This window comes from Vipera ursinii, assembly GCF_947247035.1.
Source record: "Vipera ursinii genome assembly, chromosome: 6".
In the NCBI taxonomy this organism is placed as follows: domain Eukaryota; kingdom Metazoa; phylum Chordata; class Lepidosauria; order Squamata; family Viperidae; genus Vipera; species Vipera ursinii.
Genome location: NC_139515.1, coordinates 25,946,478 through 25,959,755, shown reverse-complemented (window position 1 = coordinate 25,959,755; position 13,278 = coordinate 25,946,478). Strand labels below are relative to the sequence as shown.

At 39.8% G+C, this 13,278-nt stretch overlaps 1 protein-coding gene across 1 annotated transcript in view; it reads right to left on the bottom strand.

Moving 5' to 3' along the window:
* Nucleotides 1–13,278, bottom strand: part of CTTNBP2 (cortactin binding protein 2) — a 170,514-nt gene that overhangs the window by 16,650 nt on the left and 140,586 nt on the right. The window contains exons 18-21 of the mRNA XM_083366677.1: nucleotides 5,897–6,102; nucleotides 5,449–5,634; nucleotides 5,131–5,191; nucleotides 3,175–3,307 (exon numbers count right to left, since the gene is read on the bottom strand). Of these exons, the coding sequence (XP_083222803.1) occupies nucleotides 3,175–3,307; nucleotides 5,131–5,191; nucleotides 5,449–5,634; nucleotides 5,897–6,102 (586 nt within the window). The remainder of the gene's footprint in view (nucleotides 1–3,174; nucleotides 3,308–5,130; nucleotides 5,192–5,448; nucleotides 5,635–5,896; nucleotides 6,103–13,278) is intronic.

The window sequence follows — 13,278 nt, the reverse complement described above, 5'->3', positions numbered from 1 at the left end:
AAGGAGAAAAAAGATGGGTCTTTACGTCTCTGCATGGACTATAAAAGCCTAAACGCTGTGTGAAAAATAAATACCCTCTCCCCCTCCTGAAAGACTTGCTAACCTACCTGACGAAGGGGAGCGTCTTCACCAAGTTAGACCTGAGAGAAGCATATTACCGGGTATGAATAAAGGAGGGGGATGAGTGGAAGACAGCCTTCAACTGCCCCTTGGGAGCTACCAATTCAAAGTCATGCCATTTGGACTGCAGGGGCCCCCAGCCGTATTTATGCAGTTGATTTTTTCCCCCAATATTTTATTAGAATTTTTTAATATAAGTCATTCAGTAAATTTGTAAACAGTATGTTGTCTGGGTAACATAACAGTCTTTAACAATTAGTTTCTATAATCTATATTCCATATGTTAATTTCATTTGATTTCCCCTTTCCCCAAAGTATCTTTCTTTGCAAAACATTAGACTAAGACGATTCTCATTATTTTAATTAACAACAGTTAAGTATAGAGTTTCAATAAGTCATTTTAGTTGCCTTATCAAAAATCCTGTTACCATGTTTATTTCAGTTTATTTCTCCCCCCAAATTCTAAATATTATTACAAGTGGCAATCTTTTCAACATTTAACTATATTTACATTGGTGGATTTAATTCTATTTTTTCCATATAAACCTTCTCATGCTTTTATATTTCTTAATCAATAAGTGAAAAAGTAGAAACACAAAAGAGAGAGACAAAAAGAAGAAAAAAAGAAAAAGAAAAAGAAGAAAGAAAAGGGAAACAAAAAGAGACAAGAGCACTGAGATACAAAAAATAACATACCATAACTTAAAATATGTATCCCTCCTAATTTAATATATATTTATTCCCTCAATTTCATTATTCTTTTTAACCATAGCTAAGAATGTATTTAATCTATTTAAACTTTAAGCATTCCATTCAATAGTTCTAATCATCTAGTCCTTTAACTCTCATTCAAAACACATTTTTATGCTTTCCTTATCGTCACATTTAAATAACTAAAACCTTCTCAACCATGGGAAGAAATAGCTATGGACTTTATAGTAGACCTACCCGACAGTAGAGGAAATACGTCATTTGGACTGTGATAGACCTATTTTCAAAACAGGCTCACTCACCTGCAAAAGTCTTCCATCGGCTCAATGCCTGACTAAGTTGTTCCTAAAACATATCTATCGACTACATGGCGCCCCTAAATGAATAATTTCGGACAGAGGGGTGCAGTTCACAGCAAAATTTTGGACAAACTTTCTTAAATTAATTGGATCATCTCAAGGCCTATCAACTGCTTTTCACCCGGCTAGTAACGGAGCCGCAGAATCCGCCAACAAAATGGTGGAACAATGCCTTAGATGCTACGTCTCTTACCAACAAACAAACTGGACTGACCTCCTACCTTTTGCAGAGGTGGCTTACAATAATTCAGTACATAGCAGCACCAGCTACACTCCTTTCTGTGTAGCCACAGGGAAAGAATTCAACCCCATACCAGAATACCCTCAGTTACCCTCCGCTTCCCAGACTCTTGATCATTGGGTGAGGGGTTGGGAAGAAGTTTGGAAAAATACAAAGGTGGCCTTAAAAAAGACCTTTGAGACCTACAAAAAGCAAGCTGACAAAAAGAGAGCTCCCCAAAGAACATTCCAAGTTGGGGAAAAGGTCTATTTGTCGACCAAATACTTACGCCTTAAACTGCCTAATTAGAAATTGGGACAAAAATTCTAGGGGCCTTTCCCCATTGTGAAAATCATCTACCCGGTCATAGTAAAATTGAAACTACCCAGACTTTTGGGGAAAATTCACCCGGTGTTCCATTGTAGCTTGCTGAAACCTTTTCGAACCTCCACTTTAAGACCTTCCCCTAAGACAGCACCTGGACCCCTCATGGTAGCAGGTCAGAGCCATTATGAAGTGAAATGTATTCTTGACTCTAGAATCTTTAAGGAAAAATTGCAATACCTAGTACAATGGAAGGGATACCCATTGTCTGAAGCCATTTGGGTGAAATCTACTGATGTGAAAACTGACAGTCTTATCAAAAGGTTTTATGAGAAACACCCCAACAAACCAAAAGCCAGTTCCTAACTTGTGTTTTGTTTACATTACAGGATCTGTCCTTTTTGTAAGGGGGGCCAGATGTCAACATTGCTAACATCAAATGTTATTGCTTGACAAGAGATGAAGAAGTAGCCATTTCATATGTTAAACTTGTGTATTGCTTTAAAAGATTTAGTTTAAGGTTGGGAGGGGGAATGAGTAGGATTGCACCTTCAAGGCCATCTCTCTAACTAAAGAAGATAAAGCCTTGGCGGGTTTTCTAATGAAAGGGAAACTGATTCTTTAAATTAATTGGAGAATATGATTAATGACAAAATTAGAAAGGTGGAGAATTGTGTTTTAATATATTGTGCAAGGGGCGGAGATTTCAGATTCCAGCTTCCTTCGAGCAAGCATTTGCCAGTGTATTAGGCTAATAAAGGACTTTTAAGGTAAACAATGCCTCAGAGTCACTTGAAAAGACCATATGTCGGAAACTTGACATCAAAGCTGTGTCTAAAATGGAAGAGGGTAAGGTTTATGAACACACAAATTATGTGAAGAGAAAAAAGGAAGATAAAAGATGAGAAATACAATGTTGGACATGCTGAATCTGACCTAATGATCCTGATGTTAATGAAAAATTTATCTCCTTCATTCTGAGATATGAAGGTGAAATAAAGATGGTCATATACTCCTAAAATTCAATTAAAACAAAACAGAATAGTCATAATGTAACTGAAATGGCTGTACCATAAAAGAACACTAGTTAGGTATGAACAAACATTTTTAACCAAACATGCCAAATATACAATAAACTCAGTGCTGGTCAGACTCCTATGGGGCAACATAATAGGGAATAGTCGTTTTGTATTAACATATATTGTATGCTAGATCTTTTGAAAAGAACTTCTACAGCAGATGCTAAGAGGAAGGCAGGCTGAAGTACAGGGCAAAATAGGGTACAGGGTATAAACTGCAACTGTAAGAATTGAAAGAAAAATTGCACAAGAAAGCTTGGAAATAGTTGCAGGGGTTAGAGAAAATACAAGGAAAATAAAATAAATTATAGAGAAACTTAGAGCTGATGGCTTTTTGTAGAAAAGAGTAAGTAATACATACTTTACTGATGTCAGATTCCGATTTGCTTAAACAAATACTTTGAAGTTCTTGCAGAAGGTCCACTTCATCATCTGAATAAATAGATAGTCTCTGTTCCAGGTTTAACACACTTAATGGATCATCTCTGGGAGACCTTGGAAAGGAAAACAAAATTATGTTGCAAAACATAGTAAATGACAATCTATAATATGGAGCTATAAAATGTTGTTTATCTCTTACAGTTTAATAGAGAAAGTATTCGTGGAAGCAGGGCAAGTTAATTAAATTCATGCAATAAAAGTTCAATCCAACTCTATTTTTAGTTGGCTGGAAGTATTTTAACTCAAAGGAACTCATTGATTTTTTTAAACAGGTTTTAAAATATAGGGTACCATTTGAAGATAATATATGTAGCTCAGGGTTAAACTGTGGAGTCTTTGGTGCTCTCTTAGCTTGATTGTTCACTTGCAGACATTTCATTACTCAGCTAGGTAATAGCATCAGTGCTAGTGAGTGCCAGAGAGCAAACCCCCACAATCATTACACTGATAATGTTATCTAATCAGGTAATGAAATGTCTGAAAGCAAACAACAAAGCTCATAGAACACCAAGGACTTCACAAAAATATTTAGTAATGCATAAATAGAGATTTGCTTCAGACAGAAATGATACATACAGTAGCTAATCCAAATGGAATATTTTAGAAAAAACAGTTTGCACACAGTTTATTCATATCTAAAACTATTTAATTCTCAAAACCTCTGAAAAAACTTAAACTAATTATTCTGGAATTGATATTTGAATTTTTCTAGTTGTTTTCCTAATGGTCTACAGTGAAGAAGTACTGGAACCTATCAAAGAGACTTCTGTTCTAAATTTCCATTCTGCATAATTTCTTCCCGTAAACTGTTTAAAAGAAAGATGTATTTTATATGACAAGAAAAGAAAATTCAGCAATATATCTTACTGGCATGTTCTATTCCTAATAAAATTCAAATTATTTTGAACCATTTCTGGGATATTAATAGAGTAGAATTTAATTGAGTAAATTTTCCAATACAATATTCACAGTAAAGTATCCGGATTTTCTCCACTGATTTTTTGTGTTTGTGCAATATTTTGGCAAATATTGGAAATAATTTTTTTTTTGCAAAAGGTCTAAAGAATAGGGTCTTAATTACAAAATCCATCCATCATACCAAAAATTGTGTACAGTGTATTGACTGCTATAATTTCTATGCAATAATGGAGAAGCATACACTAGGTCAGAGATCCCCAATCTTTTTGGCACCAGGGACCAGTTTCATGGAAGACAATTTTTCCATGGCCGGGGGCAGGGGGATGGAAGGAAGGAGGGAGGGCACTGCCTAAGCCTAGCAGCCTTGGAAAAGGTGTAGATCAGAGAAGGATTCCCTTGGAGACACTGCTTAAGGAGACATGTAGCTTCTCCCCTCCCCCTCCCCCTTTGCAAGCTGGGCTGGTGCGTGCTTGCCTTGCAAACTTGGAGACTTGCGTGAAGGGAGCATAAGCCCAGCTGGGGTGCCAGGAGGGGGAAGAGGAGAAAAGTGAGAAAGAAGAGGAGGAGGAAGAAAAAGTAGCAGAAGGGAGAGAAAGCAGGAAGAGGAGGAGGAGGAGGAGGAGGCAGAAGTAGAGAGAGCACAAGAAGCAAGAGGAAGAGGAGGAAGGAAACTGAGCTCAGATGTTGCAAGCCAGTTGCAAGTGCAGCCGCTGGAGAACCTTTGCACTGAGCAAGTGAGCTCTGCCCTGCCACTCTCCCGCCCCTGCCCAGACCCCTGCAGTCTCGCCGCATGCTTCCAGCTGCATGGCCCGGTTCCTAACTGGTCGCAGCCCAATACCGGTCCATGGACGGGGTGTTGGGGATCCCTGCACTATGTGACAAGTAAGATGTATTGATTTATTTGATGTCAAATTTCCTTGGGAAGGGGCCAGACATCACATGCAAACACAGAACTTACTTTTTTTCTAAGGAAGACACTTTATTCCCATTTTCCTTCAATAAATTATTTGATTTAATACCTACTGGAAAGAAATGATTGTAAGTCAGAAATTCATATTTTATGCCCATTTTTTACATCTTTGAACAGGGTTCTGGAACTATCCCTGGACAAGTAAGAAAATTTATGCTCCCAGAATTGCTTAGTGGATTTAAACACAGTTGATAAAAAAGTTAAAAAATGAAAGCCCTTGACTGGGTTTTTTAAATGTCAATAAGGAGTTTTCAAGTGTCCAAATAAATTATCCCCATTGCCTTCCAATTTCCACCAATATTTTACCTTCTGCACTTCCCTCTGGCCTACTCCAGGACTGGGCTGATGAGTAGTGTGACTTCTTACGTGGACTTGTGCTTGCTTTTCTCCAAGCAACATTTTCTCCTTTTTTCTTGGGGCAGTTCTTATAGTTTGATACCATAGAGAGAGGAAAGTTTCCTCCTTTAAAATCTGCAATGTACAGCTCTATTTCTGTAATAATGGAAATGACAGAAGCAAGTCACAATACAGTGGTGCAATGTGGTTGCCAAGGTATTAAGGAAGCATAGTGTAGTTGCCAAGGAATTAAGTCTTTTGTTTAAAAGAGTATTTTTCCCACTTAGTTTCATTTTAACCTAACTTTCACTCTAAGCTCATGATCCCAGGAATTAACAAAAAAGCTTATATAAAGAAAACTTAAGATCACAACAGAAAAAGTACATGTTCCAGAGATTTACACATTTACACAGCTTACCTGATCTGGGAAGAGGACATCCATGCAGAACTGCTTTATTTAATAAGATGCTGAGAGCAGCTTTCACTATTGCTTGCTGCCCTCGGCTTGGACATTTCTTGACTGCCATTTGTCCAAATGTGGGTGGTTTTTTCAGAGAAGCTCTGGAGAGAATTGCTTCTTGAACTCGGGGAGCAATAATGGCATTCCACAATTTTGACAACCACCTTGAAGCAGAAGGAAAAAAGAAATAGGATGAAGAGATAACTATCCTTTCCAGACACTGATGCAAATATAAGGAAAAGGGTAGTGCTAAGATTGATCTGGCCACCAGTCTGGTATTCAAATTATAATGGTTTTATCTACAGTAGTTCATTCAATGTGGTAGTATGTCTCTATTGTTATTTTTCTGAACAACAGTGATATTCACTAAAAAAGTACTCAAAGAAGCAGCATAACTTTGACAAAATATTAGTTGCAGTTTGAGGTCATAAATCAGCATCAGAATATTATCTGACTCAAAGCACTGATTTTCTTCAAAATGGTAAGAAATTAGTTGTCCAAAGCTGTTTCGGGGGGGGGGGGGGACTCTGACATCGTATTGGCACAAAAAGACATTAGCTTTAATACCAATGAATTATAGAAAAGGTCATAATTTTTTTTATTTGAATTATATTCCACATTTTATTCAGAATGAATGAAGGCAAATACAGGTGGTCCTTGACTTACAACAGTTCATTTAGTGACCATTCAAAGTTACAACAGCACTGGAAACAGTGAGTTATGATGATTTTTCACACTTATGACCGTTGTGCACTCCCATGGTCACGCAATCAAAATTTGGACATTTGCCAACTGGCATGTATTTACGATGGCTGCAGCATCCTGGGGTTGTGTGATCCCCTTTGGCAACCTTCTGACAAGCAAATACAATGGGGAAGTTAGATTCACTTAACAACCGAGTTACTAACTTAACAACTGCAATGATTCACTTAACAACTGTGGCCAGAAAAGTTGTAAAAATGGGACAAAACTCACTTAACAAATGTCTCACTTAACAACATAAATTTGGGGCTCATTTGTGGTTGTCAATTGAGGACTACCTGTATATGTGTCCCAGGATAATGTTGCAGGATCTAATCCGTGCTGGTCACCAGGACCAGAGATTTAGTCTTTAGAGCTTTCGGACTCATGCTGGAGCCCCATCCTCAGGGAGCTTTTGTCAGAGAGGAGTTCCCTGGGGACGGGGCCTCCAGCACGAGTCCAAAAGCTCGGAAGACTAAACCTCTGGTCCCAGTGACTGACCCTGATTGGATCCTTTTGTTCAGTAGTTCAGGTGACTACATACACAGTACTCCATTCTTTGTTCCCCTGTAATAATTAACTTGTGAAGTAGGAAGGTGGGTCAGAAAAAGAATAATCAGTCAAGGTCAATCAGAGCATTTTTATGGTGAAGTAGAAATTTATTTGGATCCTTCCATGTTTACCATTCCATCATATTGGTTTTCAACACTAGATTATGACTTTGATTTAAAACAGTCAAAAGCCTCAGAAAATGCTAACAGTGTTCACAACAATTTCACAAAAGTAATATTTTTGAAACAGAAAGCAAGATCTGCAAAAGGGAAAAAATATCAGGAGACTTAGTGCTAGCCATATATAATCAGATTAATTAATGATCTACTAGCACATTAATGCTAGTATGGTGTCACTGGTATATAATATCAATCACTATATAATGCTATGATATAACTTGTAGCTTTATGGCATAAATTTGTAGATATGAATATATGGGAAGGAGATGAGATCTACTTAGAGAAGAGTCAAAAAACAAAGATTTGTCCCAGCAGATTTCAGCATATGCAACAGATAAAAAAGTATGAGAAAACAGAGTTCAAAGAAGATGAAAATAATGGTCCTTACAACAAAAGATTACTCCCAAATAAGAGAGAGGAAGTTCCCAACTAAACCATGTTAAAAGCTAATCATTTATCAGTATCAGAATGGCAATATATACAGTTAATATATTCTACGAGAGCAATTTGGAAATAAACATCCATTTGGTTATGAATGACAGATACTCAAAGATACAGAACTTTTATTATACACATTAGAAAACTACAGCAATACACTACTTTTCAACATAAACACCATTCAAATTGAGGCACTTGTCATAACATCTTACAAGGTTTGAAATTCCTTAGTAATAGTCGCTCAGTGCCAAATCTGGGCTATGGGGTGGGGGTGGGGGTGATCAAAACCATTCCAATGGAACTACTTCAAAAGTTCTTGGGTGCATCTAGCGGTGTGTGGGCGAGCATTATTGTGAACCATTACCATACCAGAAGTGGTGCCATAAAAAATCCTGCCAAATGTGAAGATGCCAAAGGAGTACTGCTAGTGAAGTTCATGGAGTGTGGTTCAACCATCAGTTCAGAAGTCTACTGTGAAATGTTATGAAAACTCAGACGACTCATCCGTAAGAAGTGTCGGGGCATGCTGACTTCTGTGTGGTGTTGATTCATGATAATGCTCGCCTGCACATCACTAGGCACACCCAAGAACTTTTGAAGCAGTTCCATTGGTATGTTGTTGATCAACCCCTGCCCTTAGCCCAGATTTGAGGCCAATCAACAAAAAGTTATGTAATGTTGTAGTTTTCTAATGTGTATAATAAAAATTCTGTATCTGTAAGTGTCTGTCACTGATAACCAAACGGAGGTTTATTTTCAAATTGCCCTCATAATACAGAAACAAGAGTATAAAAGGATTTCATTTAAAATTAAGGAGAAGTACTAGGTTTGTTCTGTATGTGGAATTTGAACAAATCTGCCTTCCCTACCCCTTTTCCATTTCTTTTTCTTTCTTTCTTCATATTTAATTCACAAATAGGCCAAATTAAAGAGAATAGTTAAACAGAATACTGTACTTCCAGCATTTAATTTTCCTCTGGCCTCAGTGTTTATAATTCCCTATTTCACAACTAAGCTTGTGGATCATTATAATAGATACCTTGGGCTAGAATATTATACATTTAATGAAGTGCACTGCTGACAGCTTATGCTGTGATAGATTTACTAGTCTTAACAACGCCAGAAGCCTTCTGACAGACAGAAGCAAGTGGTTACATTAACCATCCCTATAAGAAAGCTCCTTTTGGCTATGTTTCAAAATATTCCTTATGACCAGATTATAAATTGAAATTGAAAAAGTCTGAATTAAAATCAAAAAGAGAAGCATTGATGTATTAGAACTGAAGAACCAGTATGGGACTAAGGAATAGGAATATAAGGACCACATTTTGTTGTTCTCCAGTCTGCTCAACACACACACACACACACACACACACACACACACACACACACACACACACACACACACAAAACACAGAGAGAGACAAACACACTATTCCCACTCCCATGGAAAAGATTAATACTTCTTCCTATGAAAATGTAAGCACAGTATATCAGCAATGCTGACATTTGTGAGACAAAGACATGCCTGGCAATTTTTCTGCTTCTTTATTTTTAGCATCTTGTTTTATTTATCCAGCAAATAAATATTTAAACAGCTATGGTTCTGACAGTCACAGTCCATCTTTGAAAAATCCTTACTACAATGATTGTTTTTTTAACCTTCTTTCTTCCATAACATGTTCATTTTTAAAGCAATATTTCCTAAAAGATCAAGAAATAAATAACAAGAAAAAAAATCAAGGAAACAGTTGGTCCACTAAAGAGAGAAGACAGCAAGGAAGCAACAGGCTGCAAATTCTTTGCATTGGTCTTCATGCAAAAAGAAATTATAGCTCAATCTACCAAAAAATAACTGAAAAAGACAGACTAGAAATAAAAGTTAAAATAAACAAAAAATGGTAAGAGAACATCTGTCTGATCTTGATGGATATAAATCACCAGGACCTGATGGATTATATCCCAGAGTTCTGAAGGAGCTGGCAGATGTCACCTCAGAACTACTGTATCATATCTTTCAAAAATCCTGGAGCACATGGGAACTAACAGAAGATTGGAAAAGAACTGATGTGGTTCCCATCTTAAAAACAAAAACAAAAAACAGACCTAGGAAACTACAGACCAATCTGCCTAACATTAATATCTGGGAAGATACTGGAAAAGACAATCAAAAAACAAATCTGCAAACATCTAGAAACAAATAAAGATATAACTAGAAGCCAGCACTTATTTCATTCTTTGACCAAGTAACTAAATTAGTAGACCAGCGAAATGCTGTGGAAATAGTATAGTATACTTAGACTTCAGTAAGGCATTTGACAAAGTACATCACAACCTACTTCTTGGAAAGCTAGAAAAAAGTGGGATAGACAGCATCACCATCAGATGGATTTGTAACTTTCTGCATCAGGGGTTTCAAACTCGCAACGTCAGCCCATTGCTGGAGCTGGTTTCGGCATGATGCATCCAGCCCACAGGCCGGCAGTTTGACGCCCCTGGTCTACATGGAGGGGAGTAAGCATTCCTAGGCCCAGTACTATTCAACATCTTCATAAACAAATAAGGGAATAGAAAGGGAACTTATCAAATCTCCAGATGATACTAAGCTGGCAGGAATAGCAAACACCCTAGATGATAGGCTCAAGATCCAGATGGTTCTTGTTGTGTATGTAAATAGTTAGCAATAAGCCATAGAAGATATTGCAAACACTGTGCAGCTTTGCAAGGTTTAAAGCGGGAAAATAAGGTGCAATCATTGGACGCCACAACCAAGGAGCGGGAAAACAGACAGTTTGTATTGGTTACAGTTCAAACGCTTTCTCTATAAAAGGGTTGCAACATTTGACATTTGACAGTTGGCTTTGTGTATTCAATAAACTCGTTCAGTGTTAACCACTCTGAGTCCTCGTCAATTCGAACCAAACAACTGGCGACGAAGGTGGGATTGACAGAAGACCAGAGATTAGGAAGAATTGTCGTGAAGGCGGCAAAGTCTGAGCGAGTCACAGTCAACCGAGCGGCCGCGGCAGAATAGGAAAAAAATTCTCCGAATGGCGCAAATCGGGTCATTGAAGGAATTTGACCCTAACTTCCCCGAAGATTGGGAAGAATATATTGGTCAGGTCGAAGGATTCCTGTTAGTGAACGGAATCACCGACGACCGAAAAAAAGCGGCGGCACTTTTGACAATTTGCGGCACACCGGTCTACAGAGTCGCTGTCGGGCTGTGCCAGCCACAACCAGTCTCCAGCGTGCCCTATGCCGACCTCCTGGCAAAACTAAAGGTGCACTTTACTCCCCGAAGGTCCGAACTTTTTTGGCGGCGCATCTTCGAGAAGAGAAATCAGAGACCGGGGGAATCCATACAGAAATTCGTCGCTGCCGTTAGGGAAGCCGCAGTTCGTTGCAAATACGATAATTTAGAAATTAGGATTCGGGACAGAGTTGTGCTAGGCTTACGCGATGAACAATTACAAAACAGAATAATCGCCAAACCTACTGGCGATTTACAGGAAGTGCTCGACGAACTCCTAACGTATGAGTCTACCGGGTATCGCGACCCCCCCCGCAGTAGCATGGCGACAGCACCTGAAATTAACCAAGAGGGCTATGTGGACTGCGGGGAGGTGGATCAGCAGTGGGAGGAAGAGATCGCCGAAGTCTCCAGGCGATTTGGGAAGATGGCACCCAGACAACTTAGAAGCGAAGGGCCCGAACCCGGCCGCCGGCAACAACCCGCAACACCGCAGAGACCACCGACCGGGGCACAACGACCGTGGCGGGACACCGCAACCAGACCGCGCGACAACGACACCCAGAACCGATGCGGCAGCTGTGGCGGCAACCATCCCCGCGCTTCCTGCCGATTCCGCACCGCCAAGTGCAGGGCTTGTGGCAAGACCGGCCACATCCAGGCCATCTGCAGAAACCGCGTCCGGGACTCCCGTCTGAATGAAGTCGATGTGTGGCCAGAGGGTAAGGTAACCCCCAATGCTAGTGGCAAGGAGACCCCTAGATCCCGGGCGAAATTTTCAAACCCAGGGGAGGTGGCCCGAGTCAATCGGAAAAGGCAGGGAAGGGGGCACAATTTTCCGGACGGAAAATTTAAAATCACAGTCCTTCTGCAAGGGGTTCCTTGCAGAATGGAAATCGACTCTGGGGCTTCAGTGTCGATAATTTCCACTGAAACCCTGAAAAAAATTGAACAACTAAGTGGAAAAAGAATTCCACTTAGCCCAACAAATATTCAATTAATGGACTTCCAAAAAAGTCCAATAATCGTAAAGGGAAAGACCAGCCTTAGAGTTAATTTTAAGGGATTTAAGGGGGTCTTAGATGTGGTAGTTACGGAGGGGAATAGGACTAGCTTAATAGGGCTTAATTGGTTTCCTGCCCTGGGAATTTGGATAGGGGGAATAAATTCTGTGATTAAAAATAAGACCCTCGAATCCGTCTGCAAAGAATTTGCAGACGTATTCGATGGATCTCTAGGCAAGTACAAAGGGCCCCCCATTAATTTTAACCTAGACCCCTCAGTAAATCCAGGAGTTAAAAAGTTCCACGACTACCTGTATGGCAGGAACTTTACAATTCTGACAGACCACAAACCCCTGCTGGGACTGTTTACCACAGATAAACAGACTCCCCAAATTATGTCTCCCAGGATGCTGAGATGGTCCATTTTCCTCTCAGCATATTCATTTTCCCTCCAATACCGACCAGGTAAAGACATGGGTCATGCAGACGCTCTTAGCAGATTGCCCCTTAGCACAACAGAGGAGGACCCTGCCCCAGTGGGACAAGTAATGTCCCTACAAGATATTCCTGATCTGCCCCTAACTGCTAAAGACATAGCGGAAGCAACCAATAAGGACCCCATATTAAGGAGAGTAATGGCCTGGGTCATGAGCGGTTGGCCCAACGCCAACCCAGACGTAAAATACAGTCCATTTTTCCGAAGGAAGGATGAACTATCAGTTCATATGGGTTGCTTACTTTGGGGAACTCGTGTAGTAATCCCAGGAATCCACAAATCAGCTATTCTATTTGAATTGCATGAAGGACACCCTGGAATAGTAAGGATGAAGGCCTTAGCTAGGAGTCACTTGTGGTGGCCAGGATTGGACCAAGACATTGAGGAATGCGTTGCCAATTGCCATCTGTGCCAACGTTCCAGGCCTGAACAACAACACATCCGCACACATAAATGGGAGCTAGCTAGGAATCCTTGGTCCAGGATTCATATTGACTTCGCTGGACCTTTCCAGGGGTTAACGTTCCTTGTAGTGGTCGACAGCTACTCTAGATGGCTAGAAGTAGTACCGGTCAGTTCAGTAACGGCAGGCAGAACAATACAGGCATTAAGGGGCCTCTTTGCCACTCATGGGTTGCCGGATTTAATAGTGTCTGATAACGGGCCACAATTCACAT